Below are 27,726 nucleotides of genomic sequence, written 5' to 3'. Positions count from 1 at the left end.
CACAGGAGGTTATTTTTCCTGTTAAAAAAAATCTTGCCAGGGCTGGAAATTTCCCATCACTAGAAAATACTTTTCCCTTTTTCCAAGGAAGAAAATCCCTAGTGCGAAAGAAATTTCATTTTTTGAAAACCTCTCTCGGAATGATGAAAATTTGAATTCAGTACTGAAAATTTCCATTTACTAAGGAGACTCCTTCACAAAAGACGAAAAACCAACCTGAAATTCGTTTCAGTAAGAAAAATCCCTCACTGAAGGCGATAGTTAACATTTACCAAGTAAAAAATCTTGTGCAAGGAAGCTGAACATTTTATTGACTGAAGAAAAATCCCTCATAGAAGGCGAAAATTGTCACTTAGTAAAGAAAACGCTCAACAGGAATCTCAAAAATCCTTCGGATGTCCTTATATTTGAAGCTTAAATGCACTTTTTTTCCACCTTTAAAGTTGGTAAATAATATAGGCAGTGCTCGAAAAATTTTCTTCAAAGCTAGGCGCCAGCTCTGAAAATCAGTCGCCAGGAAAACACCTACTAGCAATTGTGCATAATACAGTATGTTTCAAAAGTCGCACAATTCAAACTTTGAAAATGTATATCATGAAAATCGTAAGAGAACTTAGAATCATCAAAATATCGTACATATGACAGCAAAATATCACAGTCGCCATGGCGACCGGGATTTTTCGAGCCCTGAATATAGGTAATTCTGAGTATGTATGTTCATATGGTGAGGCCACGTGATATCGAGGTGATACGCTTGAGTGCATACAATCAAATAACATTTCAATGTGACAATGATCGTAGAAATATATGTGTAAAAATCCGCCCTGGGAGTTTCAGCCCATGATCATCTATTCATTTTCACATATGACTGTAGTTGTTGATTTGTTAAGTCCACTTTATGCACGGTAAGACTAATCGCCACTGGATCTACAGTTTTAAGTGGGATCCGAGGTACTGGGCCATGTGTCTCCACCGGGTATCGAAACTGGGACCCCTTAATTACAAGGCTACGACGTTATCAGTACGCCATCGCGGAGGCCCACATATCACTGTATTAGTAAGATAGACTGAAGTACATTTTAACATGGAGATGATTACTATGTTTACTTAAGTTTCAATTTCATTTCACGATCCATATTTGAGGGCCCACAACCATAGACAAATAACGGTTCTACAGTGGGATCCATGAGTATTACCGTGCAAATTGTCCATGACTATTTTCATTATTTTTTTCTTTTACATGCTGTGTTTAAAGTGATGAATTTTTGTGTATGCTGGTGCAGAAGTTGTCAACAGCTTGCTTTGAGTTTTCTTTTAATTCTTGAAACTCTTATTTGGTCAAATAAAGTGCACGAACATGGTGATGGACAATATGCACGGTAATACTCATGGATCCCACTGTACGTGTACTACAGGGCTTCGTTTTGCCCGCTCGAGCGAAGAAGCTCTATATTCCGTGCGAACTAATAGACGCTCGAGCAAAAACCCTTCGATGCAGAACTCTAAGAGAGAGAGAGAGCTCTCCTTTCAGAGAGAGAGAGACAAAGAAAGAATGAGAGGCATGAGAGAGAGAGAGAGAGAGAGAGAGAGAGAGAGCTCTCCCTTCCCTCCAGGAGTGCCTCTCCCTTTCTTTCCTCTCTCTCTCTGATATGGGAGAGGAGAGGGGGAAGGAAGGAGGTCAGAAAGAAAAGAGAGAGGAAGGGAAGGAAGAGAGTAAGGAGAGAGAGAGAGAGAGAAAGAAGGAAAGAAGGTCTCTCTCTCTCTCTCTCTCTCTCTCTCTCTCTCTCTCTCTCTCTCTCTCTCTCTCTCTCTCTCTCTCTCTCTCTCTCTCTCTCTCTCTCTCTCTCTCTCTCTCTCGCTCTCTCAGGAGCGTTTATTCTAGGCTATCTAGGCTCTCTGCGAGGCTTCGTCTAGAGAATAAAATACAGGAGAAAAATCGATCAGAAATTGTAAATATTGTTATTCATATCAGTGAGATGATTTCCTATGAGTTGGCAACCTGATTTCTGAAGAGTTGGTAAATGTATTTCTATTCATAGCCTAGGATCACATGACATAGTGAGATAGCCCAGATGTTGGGACTCAGTATACACCACTGCTAAAATTATTGTCTCATATAAAAATAAGACGTGGCAGTATGCTAGGAAAAATATTAAAGTAAATGCTTCTGTTCAAGCAACCTTGGCCTCTGAATTTCCCTCGCGGATCAGAATTCCCCCCCGACCTGCCATCCCTGAAGAGGCTGCGCCATTCGTGCGGAAGAAGCAGTGGAGTGGAGAGACGAAGGAAGGAAAAAGAAAGAAGAAAGAGCGACAGGAGGTTGCACTCCGGCCGTGAAGTGTGAAGAGATGTTCTCCTAGGATGGGTAGACAAGATTTGAGTTACTTGAGGAGGAATAACGACAAGATGCCCGGCTTCTTTAACCCAGCGAGGCAGAAAGAGGCTTTGTCGCTTTCGGGGAGTGTCCCGAGATAACTGCCAGCGATAGAGCGTCCTTTGATCCGTCAGTAAATGTGGTGGTTCGTGTATTTCGTTAAGCGTCTTAAGCAACCCGAAGCACCGCTTTTTTTTTCGACATTGTTATGTCTCATCGGAGCGACGATACAAGTGGATTCTGGGCAGTGTCGTCTGGACGAGTTTTATTTCGGCGAAGCTTAATTGAAAGGAAAAACAAGAAGTTTTATGAAATGATTTGCACCCAGCTGGTGGTGCTAGAGCATGGATAATTATGTAATTACATGTTCTCTTAATATTTTTAGATCAAATCAGTGAAAAATTGGCGTTTCATGCTAAATCGAGCCTAAAAACTTGCATTTAGAGAACAGCCAGCCTTGGAATTCTTCACTCAACAGTCGCTTATCTGGAAATGTGGAAGGGTCAGTTGGGGACCCAGTGAAATAAAATATTCCTTCCGTTTTTTTTGTTTTTTTTAACGCAGGGTACTATACAGTTTTAGCTATTATCATAGTGCTAAGTGGAGTCACGGTCTAAACGCACGCCCATGAAAATATGCGGCTTGGCAAAAGTCGCTGGTCCCGCGCACTGTGTGGCAACGTGAACCGGGCTGCGTTGCCTAGTTCGAGTGTCAGACCGACCCCTCTCCGGGACATACAGTTGTCATCCCTGACCTTTCGAGCAAATACTGTCAGTTCGTATCACATGGATTACAAGGACCAACTCTGACGTGGCAACAGCGCAAAATTCTGCCATCCGCCTAATTTCTTGGCCGTGCGTTTAGTCGGTATGGCGTCTCTCAGCCACACAGGAAACACGGCGATATATATATATATATATATATATATATATATATATATATATATTGCTTTGGCCCTTTCATAAATCAGCTCTAGGGCTCACCCAGCCTCAAATAAATGAGTACCTAGGGGGTTAAAGGCGACCTGAACATTGTGCTAATCACATCACCTCCAAAACAGCTGGCATCGAGAATGTGTGGCGCCCTACCTCCACACTCCTTGTGTGCTTTCATGGCATAGATCCAGGATAAGAATCAAGTGAAAGCTGTTTGCCTTAATTGACTATGTACACTGTGGACACGCTATATAAATTTCTTACACTCTATATTTCGACACTCGTGATGAGTTTGAGTTTTTGTTTAAACTCAACTATATGCACAGGAGGCTAATCAGGACTGGACGTACAGTTTAAAGTGGGATCCAAACCACTATGTGCCTCCACCGGATATCGAACCCGGGTCCCGAAACGAGACGAAAGACTGCCATCCCAAATGATGGGGAAAGCGATCATCAGTTAATTGCCATTCTGCATATCGTTAGGAATTCTTCGCACAAATCAAGTTGCAATTCACGTACTTGAAAGATAAACAGAGCATGTTATTCGCACGGGAAATGCATGAAGAATTTCCCTTCCTGTAATAGAGAGGTGCAGGCTTCTTTTTGTTCTGTTTTCCCTCCCCCTGACGTTGTACAAATAGGACACTCTCGCCATCTGTCAATGTTTCCCTCCCGTTTGACACTTATTGAGCCGTGGCCTTGAATACTCTAGCGCCGCTGACGAGTTGGTCAGCGCGATCTGTATTCAAGACAGCGTGGGAGCAGGAATAACCGCAGCGATATTTACACTCTCCGAGAATACACGGAAGCTGCAATTTCGGTAAACACTTGTGGTGGAGCGAGGGACGGCTTGCGTAAGACACGAGCCTGTGCATGCGACCAGTCCCAGATGCGCTCTGTGGCAGGCCCGTAGCCAGGCAGGGGCCAGGGGAGGTTCAGCCCCCCTTGGCACTGCCGTCAGCCCCAGATGGCATTAGGGAAAACTATTTTGTATAATTTGTTTGCAGTGAAGAGTGACAATGTAGACAGCAGGTATTATTTTGTTCACAATTTTGGGAAGGATAAATTCACAACATGAACAGCAGCTATTAGATTTGTTCATCTTGTTTATGAGCGAAAGTCAAAGTAGATGAAAATAGACTTTAGAAAGTTCTTTCAGAGGGGAGCTTCTTTATCGGTACCTTCGCTGCCCCTGTTGCGGCCTCCCGTTTAAAATGAAATCTGGGAATTTGACGTCATCATCCTCATTCCTTCCACATCTGCGTCAAAGATCCCAAGTTTTGGAAACGAAGTTTTATTGCTTCGGCCGGGGCTGAAATGTAAAGTACGCACTATGATTGAATATTGTGCATTTTTTTCTTGTGCAATATAAATATCTGTCATCAAAAGTGATATGGAGTAGTAAGGGACGAGGTCAGTAGCAGTCAACTTTAAGAGATGTTTTAAAAATATAGAAAAAAACTAGTATTTGCATGATATTTGTAAATTTTATATTAACTTAATGACCCCCAACACACACACACACACTCACATAAGTTACCTTTATTTAATACTGTTAAACTTTTGAAAAATGGACTTGGAGATCAATTATATCTATGGGTCTGCTCTGCAGTCGTAAGAAATTGTATTTTTTGTTGGGTCAAGTGGGAGGGTCAGGTATAAGTAGAACTCGAATTCATTTATTGATTTAATAATTTTTAGTTTTGCTTATCTACCACTTTTGGCTAATTGCGAAGATGGGGATGTGTGTTGATATAATGGAAGTGGTGAAGGGACACTCACAAAGCACACCCATGCGTGGATACGAACCCGCGATCCCTGACGTTGTTACGCGCTGTGGTAACTACTCTGCCACGGAGGCCGGAGAACTCGGAATACATATTGAGATGTATGTCCCTTTTCTTGTGTAATGCACAATGCACTACAAACTTGCAGAATGTGGAGTAAAATTTTTCCTTATGCACCAATTCGCGAAATGGTATAAATACGTATGTTTGATCATTTTATGCACAGATATACTAATCGGTATCCGGCCTCTGAAAACGAGGTGCGAATGTCACTAGCGGGGAATCGAAACAAGAAGTTATACAAATTGTGATGTAGTCGGCATTAAAACAACTACTTTACATGTAATTTTGGTTTGTAATATTACTTATCACGTTAGCCATGCATTGTTGAAGTTTTAAATTCTGAGTAAGTGGTCATAACGTGGCCTGTAATAATTTATTTTATTTATTGGAAGAGGGTGTCATCCAGACCCGTGCTGCCATCTTGTGACTGTTTTTAGAAATAGATGTCCTTTCTGCGAACTTACTGATTGTACCTCGTATATTGTTCCACAAAAGTCGTAAAGTATCGTGTGAAGTCCATTAACTACAATTTCGTATCACGATACTGGAACATATCAATTATCGTATTGGCGACAAGTTCGTGTTACTGAACACGCACTTTATTCTACCTTTTCTTGCAGACTGAAAAAAAAACTAACGTCGGAAAGCTATAAAGTTTGATAGTTCTGGTTAAACCATTACATCCAATTCATCTGGAAAAATCACGATTTATTTTAGCGATTTATAAATTGAGTGTGCTGCAGCGTTTTGGCAGGTTGGAACTTTTGTTAATGAAGCCACTGCAAGACTTGGATATTACCATGAAAGTGCATTGATAAGAATGACTTACATTAACGACCAGTGCAAAAGCGCCTAGTTTTTAGTGCAGTTAATAATAGCTAAATTATTCAGCACGAAGGGAGGGGACTTTGCAAACCATTAATCGAAAGTAAGAATTCTTTGTACTTGTAGCCGGAATTTTCCCAATAAGACAAAAGAGACTGGAAGAAAATCTCTTTATGAGGTTCGGTTACATCAAACACACTCGTATGTGACTCGAATGTGCCAGGTGCATGCGCGACCTTGAAGGTTAAGCTTGAGAGGAGAAAAGAGATTGTCTGCTCGCATGGAAAAAAAAAGCAAAATGGTGAATTTGACGTGTAACAAATGATTTACCGAAAGTCAACTGAGATGCCCTTTTGTTCTTTCGGGAGTTGAGTGGGTTTTCGCCGAGGATTGATAAAAATGTCCCATTATGCAGGCGGGAACTGGTGGATGGCGATTTTTCCGACTGCGCATAGGATGCTTGTCGCATTGTTTTTATCCGCGTAAAGACAAATGCATGGACGTCGCATTCGGCGAAGCGTATAAATCTCTTGCGACTCTCTCTTGTGTTAATTTTCAGGGAACAGAGTTGTCTCCTCCCTCTGTGGCGTCGGTGTTTTCAGTGTCTTTCTGTGAATTCGTGCCGTCATTCCTTGCGACAGGGAACGGTCGAGTTGGGTGCACCGTTTGCTTGTCGGTAATAATCAGAGCCCAGATTTAAAGACACTATAAATAATAAGAAAATACAAACAACATAAAACAATTTTTATAAAATTAACCTAATTTTTAGTGAGCCGTGAGCTTTATATCAACATATATATGTGAAAAAGTGTGCTTTTTGTGTGAAATCGTTTGTGTTTGAAACATAAATATTCCTCGAATACCGGAAATTATATGTGAATTATTGGCTCCGGGAATTATGCGTGAATTCAATTTTTTTTTATCCGTAGACGTGACAAATTGCAACTTTTATTAATCAAAATCCCATTGAGTTTATACATATTTATAAATGCCCTGAGGTAGGTTTTCCACAGTTTAGCTTCTATTTTTATCTCGTAGGACGGAAAAGAAAGTTGCTTGGAATATAGAAAGAGTTCTCTCAATCCGTTTATTTTGTTAGTGTCCCTTGCAGAACAGTCTATCTGACTGATGGAAGATTATTACAAGATAACATATGTTGAAGTTGATTATGTAAATTTGAGTTAGAAATTCTTATACAATTAACAGTTTTTCGTAGATTAGTATATCCCGTAACATTTGTGACTTGCGTTTGTAGATGTATTTCGAGTCTGAGTATGTGAAATGGCAAATATAAACTCAGCACCCTAAATTAAATATTTTAAATATATATAAATCGAATTGAATATAATCGATGGTTATTTGTTTCAGCCGAACTTATTGGAAGGCAAGGAATTTGGTTCATACGGCTTTGAAGGACAGTTCCAAAGATTTATGCACAGTAATATGCATAAACTATTAATCAGCAACTTTACGTTTCGTCAGTTGTAATAGGCAAATGAAAGTGATCACCGTACAATTATTTTTGCCTATTAGAATTGGATCTAACTCCTTTTTTGTTATTCAATAAACATTCAATTCTTTATCTATTTGACATTAATTTCCTTGCCAGTGCAGTTGTTTCTACACAAATTTTGGCGATCTTATCTGCACGTAAGCTAGTGAATACGTCTATTATTTTACTATCTTTTTATATTCATATAATAATAACAATACAATATTAATTAACTTACATATTTAAGTAATATTATTTATATTTATTATTATTGAGAGACTTGGTCGGACCCTCCCCCCAGAAATGTATTTCTAGATACGTGCCTGTTCTCTGACGATATCTACCTTGCAATTGATGGTTGCTCGTTCCTTTTGTTTCCCTTCGGCCTTTCCAGCGAGCGAAGAGAATGAAGTATCCAATTTGAGCGCCGCCCCGAGCGAACCTCTGCCATGATTAACGATAGGCGATGCAATAAGTAGTCTATTGAAGCCAATCGCGTTCCAGGTCGCATTAAGGACCCGCGTATCATTTTACACGTTCCGAGAAGTAATTATCCTCTTGTGCTTTGTGTTTTTCTGCTTTCGACAAAGAGCTGAGGGGTAGCGAAAGGAAGTGGGGGAAGAAACCATCTACCGTTGCTGGGACAAATGCGATTTTGACGGATGATCTTGCTAGTGTGATTTAAGGTAAATCTTCCGTTGCATGCTGGGTAAAGCTCTGGGACTTGCTAAAACTTGCTGAACGACGAACAGAAGTCATCGACATAATAATAATTCATTTCATCCACTATTTATGATAATGTCATAATGTATTTATTAATATTTAATTCCAAGGATACATATATAATTAAGATGAAGTTTGAGAAATTAGAAAGGCGCTTACGAGTGAAATTCTTGAGAACCACTTTGATTCAGAGCGCAAATTCCCCTTTTTCGTTCCTGTCAGAGTGCATATTCCCTTTATTTGTTCCCTTCATAGTGCATATTCCCGTTTTCGTTTTCTTCCGAGTGCATATTCTCTTTTTTGGCCCAGCTGCAGAATGCATAGCCTATTCCCGTTTTTCGTTTCCTTCAGATTGCATATTCTCTTTTTTGGCCCCTCCAGAGTGCATATTCTCTTTTTTGGCCCCTCCAGAGTGTATATTCTCTTTCTTGGCCCCTCGAAAGTGCATATTTCCGTTATTCGTTCCTGTCAGAGTGCACATTCTCGTTTTTGGCCCCTCCAGATTGCGTATTCTTTTTTATGGCTCCTCCAGAGTACATATTTTCTTTTTTGGCCCCTCCAGAGTGCAAATTCCCGTTATTCGTTTCTGTCAGAGTGCATATTCTCGTTTTTCGTTCCCTTCAGAGTGCATATTCCCTTTATTTGTTTCCTTCAGAGTGCAAATTCTCTTTTTTGGCCCCTCCAGAGCGTATATTCCCGTTTTCCGTTCCCTTCAGAGTGCATATTCCCGTTTTTCGTTCCCTTCAGATACATATTCCCGTTTTTCGTTTCCTTCAGAGTGCATATTCCCTTTATTCGTTTCCTTCAGAGTGCAAATTCTATTTTTTTTGGCCCCTCCATAGCGCATATCCCCGTTTTTCGTTCCCTTCAGAGTGCATATTCCCGTTTTCCGTTCCCTTCAGATACATATTCCCGTTTTCCGTTCCCTTCAGATACATATTCCCGTTTTTCGTTCCCTTCAGAGTGCATATTCCCGTTTTTTGTTTCGTTCAGATTGCATATTCCCTTTATTCGTTTCCTTCAGAGTGCAAATTCTCTTTCTTAAGCCCCTCCAGAGCGCATATTCCCGTTTTTCGTTCCCTTCAGAGTGCATATTCCCGTTTTTCGTTCCCTTCAGAGTGCATATTCCCGTTTTCCGTTCCCTTCAGATACATATTCCCGTTTTCCGTTCCCTTCAGATACATATTCCCGTTTTTCGTTCCCTTCAGAGTGCATATTCCCGTTTTTTGTTTCGTTCAGATTGCATATTCCCTTTATTCGTTTCCTTCAGAGTGCAAATTCTCTTTCTTTGGCCCCTCCAGAGCGCATATTCCCGTTTTTCGTTCCCTTCAGAGTGCATATTTCCGTTATTCGTTCTATTCAGAGTGCACATTCCCGGTTTTCTCTCCTTTTGGTGCAAATTTTCGTTTCTTGTGCTATTTTAATGTTAATTTTTTCCCCTAAAGAGCATTTCCTCTCTTTACAGAGCATATTTAAAGAGCTTCCAATGCATCCGTGCTCGCAGGCCAACAAACTGTGGCAGATTTGGTGGAGGAATGAATACCTGTCCGCTCGTAAGCAGAAGAGGGAGGGAGAGGGCAGAGCCCCCGGGCGGCGGTGGGCTGAATTGACACGGGAGACGTAGACTAATGCGACGGGTCATTACTTTCCTCCTACCTGATGCTTTGTTGATAGCAAACCAAAGACCGAAGCGGCTGGCCGATTTTTCTTGACATTTTGAATCCCCAGGTTTCGGCGAGAGGTGGTGGAATGTTTTCACCTTGTTAGGCGGGAAACGTATAATGCCCGGCGCCGGCCTTGGCTTTGCCCGAGCATCCGAGTTCTTGAGGGGCGACGTTGCCAGACCGGCTGCTGATTTACAGTGTTGCTAACGGCAGAGTAATTTTTTACCCTAAATTAGCGATTTTTCTACAACCCGTGTTCCGCGAACGCCTGTCTTTGATTGATTTGGTTTATTTTCCTACTATTTTCTTCCATTTCTTGCTAATCGCGATGATGAGGATGAGTAATAATAATAATAACCCGTGGCGCAACATCCCGTGAGGTCCATGGCCTGCCTACCTACCGATTGCCGGCTTCACTCCCACCTGCGAAGGTGGACAATCAACCAACCAGTCACGGGGTGACGTGTGGTCGGCAACGACCCTTCAGTCCTTGTTGTAGGTTTACATGATCGGGTTACGCTACTCATTCGTATTTCCCTAATTTCCTCACGATGGCCACTGGTCCCATACACAGGCCGAAATCCCAGGAAAAGTTGTTCCGCTTCCCCCAGGAGACTCGAACCTGCGCGCGTCTCGTAGCCGGAGCCCAAAGCCTGACGCCTGCACGGCCACGGTTTGAGAGGATGAGTGATGATATGATGTAACTGAACTGATGAAGGGACACTTACAAGTAACGCCCATGTCTAAACTGGAATTCGAACCATGGACCCCCGGCGTCGTAGCGCTTTGTGCTAACCACTCTTTCACACAGGACGATTTTCGTGGCGGAGTTGTTATCACTGCGCGCTACGACTCAAGGGTACCGGGTTCGAATCCTGGTATGGGTGTTCTTTGTGAATGTCCCTTCATTATTTCATTACTCATCCTCATGAGGCTTTCATTATTTCATTTCTCGTCCTCATTTTTGCTAATCGCGTGGCGATTAGCTAAATGGCAGAAAAGCGACGTAAAATAATCGAATTCAAGCAATGAATCGTGTCCTCCAATAGATTATACACTGTCGCACACGACCGTCGTATCAAACCTTTCCTCAGTTGTATAGTCTCGAACACTTCTGTGTTGCTTTCAATGCGATCGTTACAAGACAACAGAAATATTCGTAAACGTAGCTGTACCAACGACTACAGTGTATTCCAAGAAGGAAGATGAAGGGGTCTGTGATAATATAACTTTATTCATCTGTTAGTTCCTGCGAAATATTTTGGGATACTTCCCTTTCCTCACCATATTTAGCTTGAATATCGCTGGATTGGCAACACTGTTGATTGGCCACGCGGCTCCTCTGTTGTTTCGCCAGAACAATGACTGGGGAACATCTCGCGGACGAGGCAACACCGCAGGGGGTGATCGGGCCAGCAAGGTTCATTGAGTTTGTGGCAGGTGTGAGCGAGGACCTCGAGAGAGCACTCATTACATCAGCTCCCTCGGCTTCAAATGGTCCACTATTCTTGCATTACCGGAGCCACCAGTCTTGTAATTTTAGGCGAAGCCGAACCGATCCCCGCCGAGTTGGATGGAGTCTGTGTTCCAATCGCATAAATTTACATGTGCAATTTCTGTCTGTCGGGAAAAGTCTCAGGCTCTGCTTGTTTTTCTTTTCTCTCATTGGATAATGTAAGAAAAGAAACTGTTTGTGCCCCGCAAGCAGCACGATTTTTGAGCACTTAGATTAACCCCTAAGGGAGCAGCAGGGGCACTGGCCCAAGTCTAGATCGGCCACATAAAAAATTAATAAAAAAATGAATTAGCTAGAATTGACATCCAGGTAGGGAGCGGTTATTTCAAATATGTATATTTTAAGTTACTTTGCAGTCAGTGACGTATCCAAAGGAGCTTATCGGTGAGGGTCATATGATGAAATTGATGAAGGGACACCAATGCGCGGGCCGGGATTCGAATCCGGTCCTCCTGGCGTCGTAGCACGCCGTGTTAACCACTCCGCCACGGAGGTCGGCATGTACAGGGTGATTCAGAAGTCCCTTAACACCCTCTATTGCCAGAATGCTCTCAACGCGTGAGGAACTCGCCGAGATCGTACTGCTGTCTGGGGAGAGAAGTTCGCGTCCCATTGCAAATTATTTTAATCAGGGACATCCCAACGAGATCGTGTCGCATATTAGAGTTGCACAATTACTCCAAAAGATCCGGGAGACAGGATCAGTCAACGAGATGCGACGATCAGGACGTCCCAGAACTTCCACCGACGCGTTAGAAGCATTCTGACACTGTTTTCTCACACCTGATAAATTAGACATTTGTTTCAATTATGCAGTTATAAGTTCTTTTCCTGATTAAAGATACGTTGAAAAAATCCTCACCAACGCATTTCTCGTGAAATTATAGCGTGATTTGATATATCACACCCCCCCTTTCAAGTGGCGACGATTAGGGGGCGTGGGGGCAGTTGCCCTCGCACTATGTTAAAACTTATCTACCAAGCGACAGTAAACTGTCCTTGCCCCCAGTTTTGGAACTCAATCGCCGCCACTGACCCCGTCTGCTTGGAACACACCAATATGGTTCCCCCTATGTCTAACCTGCTTCTATCATGGTCATTTGTACCCAGCCCAACTCCTTTACATTTTGTAGCGAGTGTTAAGGTACTTTTGAATCACCCTGTATATTCTCAGGGGAATTTCTTCATCAACCACCGATCGAACCCGGGATCCTCATAGTCACAAGGTGACAACGTTACCACTACTCCATCGATGTTGTGGTTCTGTCCCTAACTTGGAAATTGGGAAACTTTTCTTTAAATCCTGGAATTATACTTGAGTTTTGTTTCGTAGGTAGGGTAGTGGCTTTGTAATATAGTTAAAGGGAAGAGATGAAATATTGCGCCATATACAGCCGAAGGGAAAGGTGGGCCAAGTAGCAGCCATAATAAAAATGAACCCCTAATAAAGAGACCTGTGGCATCCATGACTTGTAATAGTAAACCGCCATTCCTCGAGAATCGAGAGCCGAGAATCCGATGCTCCACAGACGGCTAGTGAATATGCAAATTAGTGATTGTATTAAGTGGCTACAGAATCGAAAGCCCGATGTAGTTCATCATTGCTGTCCGGACGAGGGCCATAACGCATCACGCGAACAATAAAGCGAGGAGTGGCGTGCATATTTCGGCGCAGGATGCCAAAGTTGCATGTTGCGATGTTCATATTTTTAAAGAGCATGTCAGAATGTAGTCGGGTGGCAGGCATCCTTTGTTGTTCTCGGAGCAAGGCAATTAACACTAACTCACTTGTGAGCACGTTAACCATGCAGATAGTGAATTTAGATGAGCAGTGCTTTTTATAAACTCTGAATTTTGTTTAAAGTTCCCACGACGTGATGAAAGTTATTGACCGCTTATTTATCATTATTTTTTTATATATGGAAACGGTAATTTTTCCATACATCACAAAAATATCCAGAAGACATCTTATGGATATCTTCTGGATATTCGTGTCGAAGTTCTGGATATCCAGGAATGTCCAGTAGACCATATGTCCGTCTAGAGTACATACATCCATAGGATATCCAGGAAGGATATGATTGATTTAGACATTCTCTGGATAGTTTGTGGAACATTTTTGGATACGTTTTGGAAATTCTGTGGAACATTTTTGGTCATGATTTAGACATTCCATTCAGATATTAGTGCGAATTAGTTCACTTGAACGGGACGTTATCTGGATGTTTTTATTGGATTGTGCATAAGGATATATGTATTCTGAACTAGACTTCGACCTAATCTGGACATTATCCTGGCACATATTTTGGATATGAAAAGAACATTCCTGAACTAGATTTACGCATATCAAAGATCTCGAGCACACAAATTTCTATAACAAAAATCAGGAAGGCCCAGTTTGAGCGACACGTGTAGCTTGTCGTGTCCCTTCGGTTTGAAAGGTTGCATTTATTTCTGATGATTGGTTTCTATGAGACACTTGTTCATCTTTCGCTTCGGTCTGAAAGATCGCTTAGTGTCGGTCTTGTTATCGTCAATAATTTAAAGAAACTTGTCCTACTTTGATTCGGTAGCATTCTAAAAAAATGGAATAATCATTTACATACAACTAGCATTGTTTACAATTCAAAAATACAAAATCGCAATAAGATTCCAGATCTCTAGGAGCAAAAAATTGTAAAGTAGCCATATTGAACACATACGTGTTACGTTTCACTGCACATTATCAGTTTTTCTTTCTTATAGTCCCGACGCCCGGACTAACATCCGCGACGAAGTTTGAAAACTCCTGAACTGAGATGTATTTGTTCCTTTTTCCTTTCCTTCCACCCCGATATATGAGTGCGAACCGCGTACAACAGTACAGTTAATTGTCACACGAACGTACTGATCCAAATTTGCATTTCCTTATGTCATCATGTGTGCAGTGTTTAAAAGATGGTTCGTGCACGCGTCGCATTGAATACCAATTGCCTGTCGCGAAGTCCATGCATTGAACGTGGGAGGCAATATGAGACATGCATTCCGAAAAGACTTCTTTGGAAGAGAGAATGAATTATGATGCAGCCTGGTTTCGTATCCTTGCGACGTTGCACATAGTAATGGTTCGGCAAAACGAGTAAACGCGTGTATTGGAACTGGACATAATCCAACATTTCTATATTCAGTCTATTCTCAGAGATCCTAATTGTATAGTTGAAGCCCTGATTCGAACGCCAGTTCCCGTATCTTTGAAATAGCTGGAGAGGAAGGCGACCGGATGTGTTTTCTTCTTAGAAACGCTGTTCTCACTTTTAATTTCTGTTGTTAGACATCCATTCATTCACTGCGACGTTACACTCCCAAGGTCTCCACATTGTATAAAAAAGCACAACACAATAACACAACCTAGCAAAGATAACGCAACCGCTACCTCAGCTTAAGAAATCTCTAATGAAACTGAATTGGCAACATCTATCTCATTTATGCGCAGATACGCTAATCAGGACTGGGCCATTTTTCATGTTCAATGCGTCCGACAAGTTCCTGTACCCGTACTCCTAGTTTATATTATATATAACACCATTAAGCCTTGTTTCCATGATTATGAAAAATTAAATATGCTGACCAAGGCAGTAATTTATTTTATTAAAAAACAAACTAAACGTAACGTTTCAACCTTCTAGCAAGGTCTTCTTCAGACTCTGTATCAAGTACAAAAGTAACAAGATACAAAAACAGGGCATTATATATACACAAACATTACTCCCTCCAGACTATTTAGAAAGTTGTTAGGAACTTTCTAGCAGGTGACTTTCACTTTCCAACTTTACTTTCACCTAAAAGGCTAAACACAATTACTTCCATATAGAATGTGGTTGGACTTTTAATCTCACGCTCTTTTCCCTTCATTATTCTTCCTTCTCCTCTCCTCTTTCTCTCTTGTCCTTTCCACTCTTTCCAACATCTTCTTCCATTCTTTGTTTAACTTCAATCCCCCATTCCAGTTCATTGTGTCTTCTTCACCTTTCTTCTCTATTTCCTTGGCTTCCTTCCATTTTCTCACTAGCATTCTCCCTTCCTATCTGCTTAGCCTCATCCCACTCTATGTCATGTCCTGTTTCTCTCGTGTGTTTAAATATTGCATTTCTTTCTCTCTTAAGTCGTACATCATCCCTATGTTGTTTCAACCTGTCTTTCAGCCTCTTTTTCGTTTCTCCTATGTACACACTCTGACATTCTTTACATTTCACTTCGTAGATAATCCCTTCATCTTCCTCTTCTCTGTTTTCCTTTTTCTTGTTTGCATTCCTCGCTATTCCTAAGATGCTTCTCCCTCCCTTCCTGTAAGTTTTAATTCCCGCTTTCTTAAGCACTTTGCATATCTTTTCTGTGGTCTTCCCCATACTCCTTATTCCAAACCTTCTTTCTTTTTCTTTCTCTTCCTCTTTTTCTTTCTCTTCCAATTCTTCCCTGCCCGTTTTCTTCCTTCTTCTGTTTATGTCCAGTCTATCCTGCTTCTCATAGCCATTCTTTTCCAGGTGTTTCCATAGGCTATTTATTTTGCCTTCTTTTTCACATTCTTTCATGCATATTTTCTTGATTCTGTCCTCCATATTCTTTATAAAATTTATTTTTGTCACCTCACTTACATCACTTCTTTTGTGGCAGAATATCCCTGCTGCACACTTCTTCTGATGCCAAGCGGTTTCAATTTCTTGTCCTCTCTTCCTTTTCATCAATATATCTAGAAAGCTTAACTTGTCTTCTTCTTCTATTTCAAGTTCCAATAATATCCCTCTTTCTTCATCTTGTATTTCTTTGGAAAAAATATCAAGCTGCCTCTTCGTTCCCTTCCATATGCCAAAACAATCGTCCACATATCTGCAAAACAGAATTATTTTGTCACCTCCTTTTTCTATCACTTTATTTTCCCATTCATTCATAACCAATTCAGCCAATGTTGGGCTTAGACTGGAACCTATATTTAGTCCTTCACTCATTAACATTATTTTATCTCCCATTATACTGTAACCGTTATTCCAAATGGCTTCCAGCGCCTTCACTACCTTTTCACTATCCCATTCTCCTATAATTTCTTGTCCCATTCTCTTTTTAATAATGTCCAAAACGTGTCCCCTCTTGATTCTCGGGAACATACTTTTCACGTCTAAGCTAAACATTGTCGTCTTCGTCTCATTTAACTTAAGTCCTTTTATGAGGTCTACTACTTGTTCACTGTTCTTAACTGCTCTGCTTTCTTGCTGTGTTACTAACACGTCAATAACTTTCTTTAATTTCTTTTCTAAGGGTTCCAAAATATTGTTTCTGCAGTTCATTACTGGTCTTAACTTTATCTCCTCTTTGTGTATCTTTGGAAAGCCTTTCAAACTTGGTAGTCTTCCTGTCTCCTTTATGCATATCTTGAATCCTCCCCTCCTACAGTCTTTTATGATTCTTTCTTTTATAGTTTGTTCTTCTCCTTTTCCACAAATCTCCTCATATCCATTTTCTTTTAGGTCTTCAAACTTCCTCTCGTACCATTCTCTTTCCATCACCACAATTGCTCCTCCTTTATCTGCCTGCTCTATCACCACATCATTTCTTTTCTTGATTTTCTTCATCCCTTCCCTTTCTTTTTGACTCAAATTATCTATTTTTCCTTGTTTTCCCATTTCTTTCTTCAGTATGGCTGCTGTTCTTCTTCTAATCTTGTCTCTTTCTGGTTCTTCTTTTATTTGGAGCACTGCTTCTTCAATGTCATATATAACTTCCTCATAATCTACATTTCTTTCTTTAACTTTGAAACCTCTTCCTAGTTTTAAAAAAGCTTCCTCTTCTTTTGTTAGGTCTACATTCCCTATTACCACAACTCTTCTTCTAATATCCTCTTCTTCTTCCTCTTCTCCTGTTTCTTCTTTCCATCCTAGTCCCTCTCCTTTCTTCTTCAATTTCATTTTCATTTTCTCTCTAAATTTCTCCTGCCAGATTTTCATTTCATGAAATGTATATTCTCTCGTAAAAATGGTGAGACCATCTTCAATAGCTTTTTCAATTCTTGTCAGGTTCTCCTTTATTATCTTTATCTCCTTCCTTCTTGCCCTTATTTCATTCCATATCAGTTCTTTTTCCATTTTCTGAACCAATATCCTCCATCTCCTGGAGTTGCAAACCACTCCCTTCTTACTTATGTTTAATCCTTTAGGCGCTGTGCCTCTCTCCAAACATTTTCTCAGACACTTCTCTTGTTCGTCTTTGTGTATTTCTTTCCTCTTCAAGTCCTTCCAGTTGTTAATTTTCCTCATCAGCCTTGGAAAATGTCCAATTATAACACCATTAAGCCTTGTTTCCATGATTATGAAAAACTAAATATGCTGACCAAGGCAGTAATTTATTTTATTAAAAAACATAAACTAAACGTAACGTTTCAACCTTCTAGCAAGGTCTTCTTCAGACTCTGTATCAAGTACAAAAGTAACAAGATACAAAAACAGGGCATTATATATACACAAACATTACTCCCTCCAGACTATTTAGAAAGTTGTTAGGAACTTTCTAGCAGGTGACTTTCACTTTCCAACTTTACTTTCACCTAAAAGGCTAAACACAATTACTTCCATATAGAATGTGGTTGGAAGGGAGAAGAGAATGCTAGTGAGAAAATGGAAGGAAGCCAAGGAAATAGAGGAGAAAGGTGAAGAAGACACAATGATGAAGTTAAACAAAGAATGGAAGAAGATGTTGGAAAGAGTGGAAAGGACAAGAGAGAAAGAGGAGAGGAGAAGGAAGAAAAATGAAGGGAAAAGAGCGTGAGATTAAAAGTCCAACCACATTCTATATGGAAGTAATTGTGTTTAGCCTTTTAGGTGAAAGTAAAGTTGGAAAGTGAAAGTCACCTGCTAGAAAGTTCCTAACAACTTTCTAAATAGTCTGGAGGGAGTAATGTTTGTGTATATATAATGCCCTGTTTTTGTATCTTGTTACTTTTGTACTTGATACAGAGTCTGAAGAAGACCTTGCTAGAAGGTTGAAACGTTACGTTTAGTTTATGTTTTTTAATAAAATAAATTACTGCCTTGGTCAGCATATTTAGTTTTTTATATTATATAGTACATGGTACCTGTAGATATGTTGGCTATATTATAACATATTGTATCTATTTATATTACAATATACTTGCTAGCGAGTTACCATGACAAGAACAATGTAATAAAACATTAAATTGTGGCAATTCAACACATGTTCGCATACTTAAACTTTCTAATAAAATTGAAGACCTTATATCATGAAAGTCGTAGAGCTTGTAATGAACAGGTTGAGTTAGTTCACTACCAATTGTTCCGTGAGTATAAAACGAATGTAAATTTGAAGATTAAAGAATACTGACCGATTTTCAACACAGTATGGGACTTCTCGGACAGTGTAGAATAACATACTCTGTGAAACAGGCACTATGTCCAATGGAACCTAGAGTTTGCGTAATATACTTCGAGGCGTATCTATACTATGCCTCTCTGCCCTACCCTTATCAATATAGTACACGCTGCTGTCGAATCGAGAAGCGTGAAATTTCATTGCCGACAGCATGTCTGTCCCCCGCAGCTTTAAATGAGTGACAACAGTTTTGACAGAGCATCCTCCGTGGTTTTGACATGCAGTGGCCTAAATGCTCTTCGGATTCAAAGGAACGGGTTCGCCAATTTGTTGCTTTTATCTTTTCAGTAACCTAAGAGGTGGATGTCCTGTTGAAAATCCTCTTTTCAAAGGAATTATTGTCCCCGAGAATGGAAGGTGCATGTCGCGTTGTGAAAGCCCTTTTTTCACCCTCCAAAACGGCTGAGGACGGCGTGATAGAATCAGGGACTTGGGAGCAGGTAGTTGGCAACCTGTTTTTCATGAGCAGATACCCGTTAGTTTATGATAGTATGTACTGACGTTAGACCGTCAGCGTTCTGTGATATTTCTCAAGTTCTGAATTTATTTTTCAGTATACCGGTACATCAAGCATTTTTAAAGAAAATGTTTACTGGTTGTAGATCAAGGAGACAGTGGTAGTAAGTCTAATAATAATAATTATTATTATTATTACATGAGTTAGTAAAAAAACATTGTGTAAAAATAGTGATATATAACGTCGCACATTCATTGTCTTGCTTATTTCTAGTTTTAGTTAATATTTTTTTGTAAGAAATCAGCTGTTTTACCAAGGAAATGAATGCTAAAATAAGCAGAAAATGAGAGGTTTTAGTATAACGAAAGTGTTGTTGGTTCCAGCTGATAAAAATGAAGTCATCGATTCTTATTTAGCACATGTTATTACTTCGTATTATTCTAACATCTACAGACACTAACGATACCTGATTAATTTTAATCGAATCCTTATTTATTTTCGTGTACGTTTGGCTGAAAATTTAATTGTAGTACTTGGCAACTCTTTCTGATGGTCAGAGCTCCTTGGACCTCTCCCTCTAAATACGTCCTTGCAGAGATGAGAGGCCATATTCCACTAGATGGCTCAACCAAAAATATTGTAAATCAACCAGAACGTTCTTCTCAATATTATCTATTTTTCAACATCGTGTTGTTTATATGACTACCGCCGTGTGTGCTTGTGAACTATATAATGTTACGTGTACGTAATCGACGAAGATTATTTTCGGATCATGGTGTTTTCAAAGAATTGTTATTCGAAACCAGTCTGAACGTGATCTCATTTAATTCCTAGTTTTTGTTTTGACGGGAGAATCTCATTTTCCTTTTCCTAATGATTTTTGCAATATATTTTCCGGAGGAACCTACTGAAATTATTAATTTTTAATTAACTTAATGTCGTGTCGTAGTCCACGCGTTCGGCATTGAAAATGCAACGGATAATATTCAACGAACAACTTCCCCCACAATTCATTGCACGAAATCAAGCTCTGCCGTCATATTTCGAACAAACAGGTCAGATCCTGCGTTGAAAGCATGTCGGGTAAGCATTAGTGCGTATGATATTTGCAGATGCGATTCAATCAAGGTGTGATTATCATGATCATATGAGGAATGTGTACGTTTAAAATATCGCAAATTTCTCGCTGTTAGAAGGCTTCTCCTACGTTTTCTTTAACAAGTTCGAATATGTTCGCCCGACTACACGCTTTCTTCCCATAGTGCACTGCATGTGTCAAGTTGAATATCATCCATTAGGACGGTTTTTGCTGCATCGAAGCAATGTTGTTATTGCACATCACTCTCGCATGTTTATAAACCAAGCGATATTGAGTGGTGCATATGAGTCTTGTTAGGCCTGTTTTGTTTGCTTTAGCATGAAACAAGAGGTTCCAGCAACGCACCAAAACACTTCTTGATTAGATTCTGGTTTGAAACTGATCCAAGAAGAGTTCGGAAATAATTTGATTCCAGCTGTGTTATACCGTAAACAAACTGAACCGATTGTAAGGTATCGTTGATAGCTATTGTAAACAGCTGAGAGTTGAGTCAACATTTGCAGCCTCTCAAAAGAATGTTTGAAGTTCAGGTTCTGTAATAAAGCAAACAGTGGCAGGCTATGAACACATGCAAGCTACCACAAAACACTTTGTATTACAAACGCATGCGAACACTTGAGATTTCACCTCATGTTGCATTCCGTAGTTTAATGTTTGAACCGGAAGGAAGAAATAACGGGCCTGCAAAGCTGATATTAAACTTAACCCGTAACTTCAAATTAGTTTGTGCGAGTCGTTCTGTTTTTAACGAACCGAAGGAATGTTGACTGCAGTGGCACGTGTGTTGGTTTGTGGCAGATGTACATCTCTTGCCGCAAATAAGCCCTTCCTTCACGTACATTTGTTTCGTTTAATCAGTGGCAATTTTATTTTCAAATCAGTCCCCCCCCTCTCCTCTGTCTCTCGCCAAATTGGCAACAAAACCAGTTGACTTAGTGTGAATCATTAACATTGCCAATAGAAAAATGCTTCATGGTTAATATTACTAAGTATTAGTAAATTACAACGAATAAAAATTTGTAATATCGGAAATTAAAGAGCGGTGCTCTGCAAGAGAGACAGATTTGTTCAGAACCGCATACACAATCGGCCAAGTCCATTAAATGTGATTGCATTTTTACTGCACAGGTCACCAGTGTGCAATTTAAATATAAGGATCCTTGGCGTTAATGATATGCAGGGATTAGAGTTCATTGTCTTTCGACTTGGATAAAATATTGAAATCAGATCGAGTACACTTCAGTAGCACAATAGAATGATTAAAACTAGTGAGAACAAGTTGACAAAAACGTACTGTCTTGAGCCTCCCCGATGTCATAGTGGTAACGTCGTCGCCTTGTAATCAAAAGGTCCCGGTTTCGATACCCGGTAGAGGCATGGTTAAGATCACGCTTGTATTGTAGGTCTAGTCCCGATTAGCCTTTCTGTGCCTAAATTGGACTTAAAAACAAACAAGACGTACTTTCTTCTTGACTCCTATAATTTCATCATTATAATGTTATTCACATTTTTCTTTTAAAAATGCGTCTGCCACTTTTTAAATTCCGCTGGAGTCGACGATTAGGGAGGGGAGGGCAGTTGCCCCCCCTCCCCCACTTTTTGCCACTTTTGCCCCTGCACTATGCCAAACCTTATCTACCAAGGTAAAGTAAACTTTCCTTCCCCCCTCCTTCCAGCGTTGGAACCCAATCGCCGCCACTGATCTGCGCCATAGAAAAATACTCCATTTTCTCGCGTTTGTATGTGTGCATTTTAAGTCGAAACGTAGCTTGTCGCTTGCCAAATTGTTGACAGAACTTCGGACAGCAGATGCTGTCGTGTGTCGAAAGTAAATGTGTCGCTTCGCAGTACACAACATTAGCATTCAGATATATGTAGCGTGTGCATGACATTTTCTCTCTATAAGCATATCAGGGAATTAGGTTACATTGAAGCCAAGTAGGTAGAAGCCCACCCGCAACTTTCTTGGGAGGGGAATAGATTAATGTCACTCGATACTATTGTGCTTCTGTCGAAGTTGATCATATTTCATGATTGGTGTAGTGTGTTTCAATTACCTTAGACACTGAACCCAAAGTATTGCTTACAAGCGACCGTGCTTCATAAAGTTTACAGCTGACTGTGATAAGCCACGAAAATTCCGGGCCACCCGCAAGTTTATTTGAACCGAGCAATTGTCAGTGAGGGTGTTATAAAGCAAAACGGAGAGCTTCCGGAATTTTCACGCAGTGTTGTTCGTCGTCAGTTCTCTCTCGTGATTCCTTTCAGGGAACCTTCGTGCGGTGCCTTTTTGTGTTTTAGTGTTTCTGAATACAGGGTCATTTGCCAACTTTATGTAAGCCTTTTTTTTTCGCTCGGACTGCAGGCTACTTATAAGGTTGGTGGAATGACTGTAGTACTTTTGTAGTGATTTTTTTCACGCTTGGTTCGGAATTATCTTACTGTTTATTTTTCGTGAATTATCGTTCTAAATATACAGATTCAATCTAAGCAGTTATTTCTTTCCTTCATGAAATCTATTTAACTACATTTTCACCCTCCCTTTTTGACATGAAATCATGACTACCGAGAAGAAACTGCAGGATTGTTACCATGATGCGGCTTTGGAGATACTAAAATATCACATCTAAAATTTCTTATTCTGCCAGTGATACCAACATTAAATTTGTGTGTGTGTGTCGACTAATCCGATGTGCATACGTATAAGTGTTTCAATTCTTTTAGTTATAAACTGTCAGATCTGTTTATTACTGATGGTTAATACAGGCCCGTAGCTGTCACTTGACTAATTTCGCGAACATATGGGAATATTCTGTTTATTGTTTTTTTTTTAGTTCTGTAAAATATTTAATATCAAATATTTTTTTAAAAAAAGTTTTTTTTATTGTTTTGCTTTGTCACCGCCGCGTCAATGGCTATGTTTTTGTCATATTTCCACGTCTTTGCATTACGATTAGAAGAGACAGGCAAATGGGAGGTAAGTTGCCGATCAACACCCCACCACATACCGCTACATCCATCCACTCTCAGGAAGAAGTGGAAAGTAGTTCGACGTGTAAATGAATGTACATGCAATTGCAATATCATTTTTATTATTGGTACACGACGTATATATTTTTCCAAAATGTTTATGTTAAAGATATAAATATATTTTACTAATTACTAATTTTTGTCCTTATATTTTCAGGGGCTCTAGGCTTAAAACAATGGCATGGATAAGGAGGTCCCTCCCCATTGCCTTGTGGACCTGCCTTTTTGTCTGTATTACCCAATGTGATAGTAAGTAAAACGTCTTACATGTTTAAATGGAAGCTGAGTGCAACACTGCTTAAATTCTGTGTATTTTAACTCTAATATGATCGATTTAATTGCACTATGGTAGATCGTTAAAAGTTGTTTGCATTTTCCTCTCTTCAAGAGTCGCTGAATGTCACTTTCATGAAAATTTTCGTAAAAGAGAAAAGAAAAAAATAAGGTAGCGCCAGCCATGTTTCGGCACTGTGTGTCGATTTAAATGTGTGTTTATGTTTTGTACTGTTGTCTCCCTACATGTGCGACTTGTTATCCGTAAGTAAAATGTTGTATAAAAACTAATTTTGCATGGAGACAATCACGAAGTATAAATATAGAAAAAGCAATTTGACAAAAACGTAATGGCGTTTTTTTGTAAGTTGTTTTATCCATGTAGAATGGTTTTATAATGCAGGATTAACTCTTAGTGAAAACAAATCCAAAATTATTTGTTTTAATAAACATGCGGGCAGTTATCCCAATAATATTTTACAAATTTCTGACATCTCAGTGACATATTCTCACAAATATTTAGGTGTGCATTTTGATAGACGTTTAACATGGAATACACACATTTTGTATTTATTAAACAAAGGACAATTTTTTAAAAATATAATTCGTAGCATGACAACAAGTAAATGTGGTGGACACCCAAAAATTCTACTTCTTTTTTATAAAAATTGCTTTCGCTCATTTTTTGACTATGCAGCTTTCAGTTACGGGGGGGGGGGGATTCATTCTACTCGACAAAATTAGATATATTACAAAGAAAAAGCATTGAGAATTTGTCTAGGTCTTATGCAATCAAGCCCCCAATGTGAGTGTTTATATGGAGAGTAAAGAAACTTCTTTTTGAGTCACAGGCAGATTCAATTAACAATAAAATTCCTCCTTAAATCATGGGAAAATCATACGCATCCATTTAATAAATTGTTTGAAATACAAAAACAATGGGCTGAAGCCAATGTAATAAATCCACATACCACCTCATATTTCTTTGTGTACTGTCATTACTTATTTCCAGAACTTCGATCCAAGACTCTCTTACATCCTTTGATTTATCAAACTGGATATTCCATTATATACACAATGATCAATTCAATTCAGAGATCTAGGACTACATGCATTGTACAGAGATAATGGCCAACGCATGTAATGATTTACACCTACGTATGGTTCAAAGAATAATAAAGGGGTAGGATGCTTCTAATAACCTTGGTAAGATGTGCCTATTACATCCCAGAGAGAAAAAAAATTATCAACAGTTTAGATTACCTATAGATTCATTTATTTTTACTGCAGAAAGTTACGCTCTATACAGAGCCTTACAATTTGGATTAGCCGAAGGTTTTAAAATAATTCTCCTCCTTACAGATGCCTTGAGTGTACTAAAAGCATTATCTACATCTTATCCCAAATTATGTCATCAATCATATCTTAATATTTTAATTATTCAACAAGTTCAATTTGCTTGCAAAAGGAACATTTACATACAATTCAGTTATGTTAAAGCACATAATATTAACGTAGGAAATGATCGAGTGGACTTATGTGTTGTAAATCTCTGACTTGTTTAGCATATAAGTTTCAATAGATTAATATATACGGATTTAATACCACGAGTGAAAAACTCATGGATCAATGGAACAAATGATGCAAGGAACAATTTAAGGTTGTGGGTAATACATATAGATGGATAGCAGACTTTACAACTAAAGACCCATGATTCTCTTTATACACACTCCCACGGCAGGTCATAGTTTTTATCAATAGTTAACCAGTTGACAGGTCACGTCCGTACACCAGCACATCTGGCAAAGATACGCATCAAAACTCAAGAAAATTGCAAGTGTGGTAATGAAAATCCTTATGCGCAACATTTATTCCTAGAATGTCCTATTTTCTCAAATTAACAAATCACACTCTATAAAGGTATTCAACGTTTAAAAATGTTATTTCCTATATCACTCTCTTCCCTTCTATCAGAATTATCTCCTCCATTAATATGGCTTCTCTATGCATATGCTTGAAAATGTAAGCTTGAATTTTGACTTTTATATATATATATATATATATATATATAAAAACAGCAAAAGGACATAAGTGATTTATTCATATAATCGCATATGATACTGGTGAACTAGAGTGACTGATTTCAGAAGGAAAGTTTAAAAGTAATTCAATAGCAGATATGATGTCCAAAGTCGACAGGTTTTTGTTGACAGGGTCATGAAGAAGAAGAAGAATTGATCCATGTCGAACACCTCTTTGCAAGAGGTATATAGCCTAATTTGTTTTGCATGTTCAACTAATGAAAGTATGAAAATTACTAACATTAGACTTTCTTTGGAAACTAAAAATGATATTGCATGGTGCAGTTCACTTATGGAAATTTTCATTGCATTCTTTTAAAAATAACATGTACAGTATATGTTTGTGTGTTTTCCGTATTACGTGTATCATTAAATCAGAATAATAAAATGCTATTATAATTGTTTGCACTGTTGGTAGCCGAATTTTAAGAATCTAAGGCGATATGGTAGAGTCGGCCATATAATTACTTTTAATCCAATCTTGTATTAATTAATAAATGTTTTAATGTCACATTTCAAAATGTGTAGCTTTAACTTAGTTGGATTAATGGCTTTCATAGTCTGGATTAATGTCTTTCGTAGTCTATATTTGCCAAAGAAAGAGAAGAAGGTTTAGTTCTAGTTTTGTCTATTCCTGGCGTAGTGCATTTTAAGGAAATTGATCCCCATTCAAGCAGAACACCAGGAAAAGAAGGTGTCATCGTACATTGTAAATCTTGTGATAAATACTACAGTCTGAACTAGTGGTCAAAGCCGTCACATTCTAATACAGGAGATCTAATTTACATTTTTTGCAGCAGTTTAAGTTTCATACAGAACAATATGCAGTTTAGATTAATTGATGGGCATATAATAGAATTTGGACCCAACTGTGTATATATTTGCTTTGCACCAGTTCTGTATTTAGGTAGCTACTGAGTTGATTTGATATTGTAATGTTATTTCAGATATTGGACTAAGGTTTGACCATAGTCCAAAACCAATTGTGGCTCCACCCGGTGATACTGTGTCATTCAAATGCCAGCCTAATGTCGAAGCCGATCAAGTGAGGTGGCTTCATGAAGGTCACCCTTTGGCAATCGGCAATGACAGCGACATCAGGGAAAATGGCAATCACTTGATGGTCAAGCTCAGCCAATCTTCAGAACGATATCTTCAACAAGTAGGCGAATATCAGGTAATAAACTTTTTATTGTTTCACACTGGCTTTATAAGAGGAGTCATTCTTCTAAGTTAATGACGTTCGTCTCATAACAACAGGATCCAATAAACTTTGTTTACTACATTGGCGTAAGCCTTGAATCAATAAAGGAATGTAGTTTGGAAATTATGCATCTTATTCTGCCACTCATTTAATGTAAGTCATTGTTTTCCTGTTCTGTATTTTTCAGTGATATGTTTAGAACATTTAACTCGTAACATTTTTACATCAACCAGAATATACGTATAATACATGTATTGGTACTCTTGACCCTCTGTACGCCCTAGAGAAAGTGAAAAATCTTGCGTGGTTTATGAAGATTTTGTTGTTTATGAACTTCGCGCAAGTAAATATAGAGGGAGTACAGTAGGTAAACGGCCTCGTGTTTGCTAGTAGCAATGGAAAACAACACTAATAAATTATATTTTAATTATTGTTTATGGGATTCCTGCATAGCTTCAACAAGTTCATTTGCAAACAAACCAAAAAAAAAAAAGAAAGAAAGCAACAAGTAATTCCAGGGCACCTAAGCATTCTAGTTGTTTTGACAACTTACATCATAATTTTGAATATGAAAGCAAACTTTATGTAGTGATTAGTTTAGGGTTGCTACATTTCATAAATGAAAATCTGGGATACCTTTGACCAGTGGTGGCTGGCACCTAGTATGATGGGTAGTGCCAATGTGATCAAGAAATAACCTAGCATATGTCATAGAAATCTAATGTAAGGGTAATTTTAATGGAACTTAGTTTACTAAAATTGCAGACAAAAATTCAGAGTTCCTAAGA

General features: G+C 39.1%; 1 protein-coding gene across 2 annotated transcripts in view; it reads left to right on the top strand.

Annotated features, from left to right (window-relative positions):
• The window catches only part of boi (brother of ihog), a 109,879-nt gene that overhangs the window by 38,556 nt on the left and 43,597 nt on the right, over positions 1-27,726 (top strand). For both annotated transcript variants that reach the window (XM_083114078.1, XM_083114079.1), the window contains exons 2-3: positions 23,538-23,629; positions 26,682-26,911. In XM_083114078.1, the coding sequence (XP_082970204.1) occupies positions 23,557-23,629; positions 26,682-26,911 (303 nt within the window). In that variant the 5' untranslated portion in view covers positions 23,538-23,556. The remainder of the gene's footprint in view (positions 1-23,537; positions 23,630-26,681; positions 26,912-27,726) is intronic.

The sequence above is a fragment of the Lepisma saccharinum genome, chromosome 28 (assembly GCF_977018435.1).
Source record: "Lepisma saccharinum chromosome 28, izLepSacc3.1, whole genome shotgun sequence".
NCBI lineage: Eukaryota > Metazoa > Arthropoda > Insecta > Zygentoma > Lepismatidae > Lepisma > Lepisma saccharinum.
The sequence above is the reverse complement of the archived record's forward strand: the minus strand, read 5'-3'. Positions and strand labels throughout refer to the sequence as shown.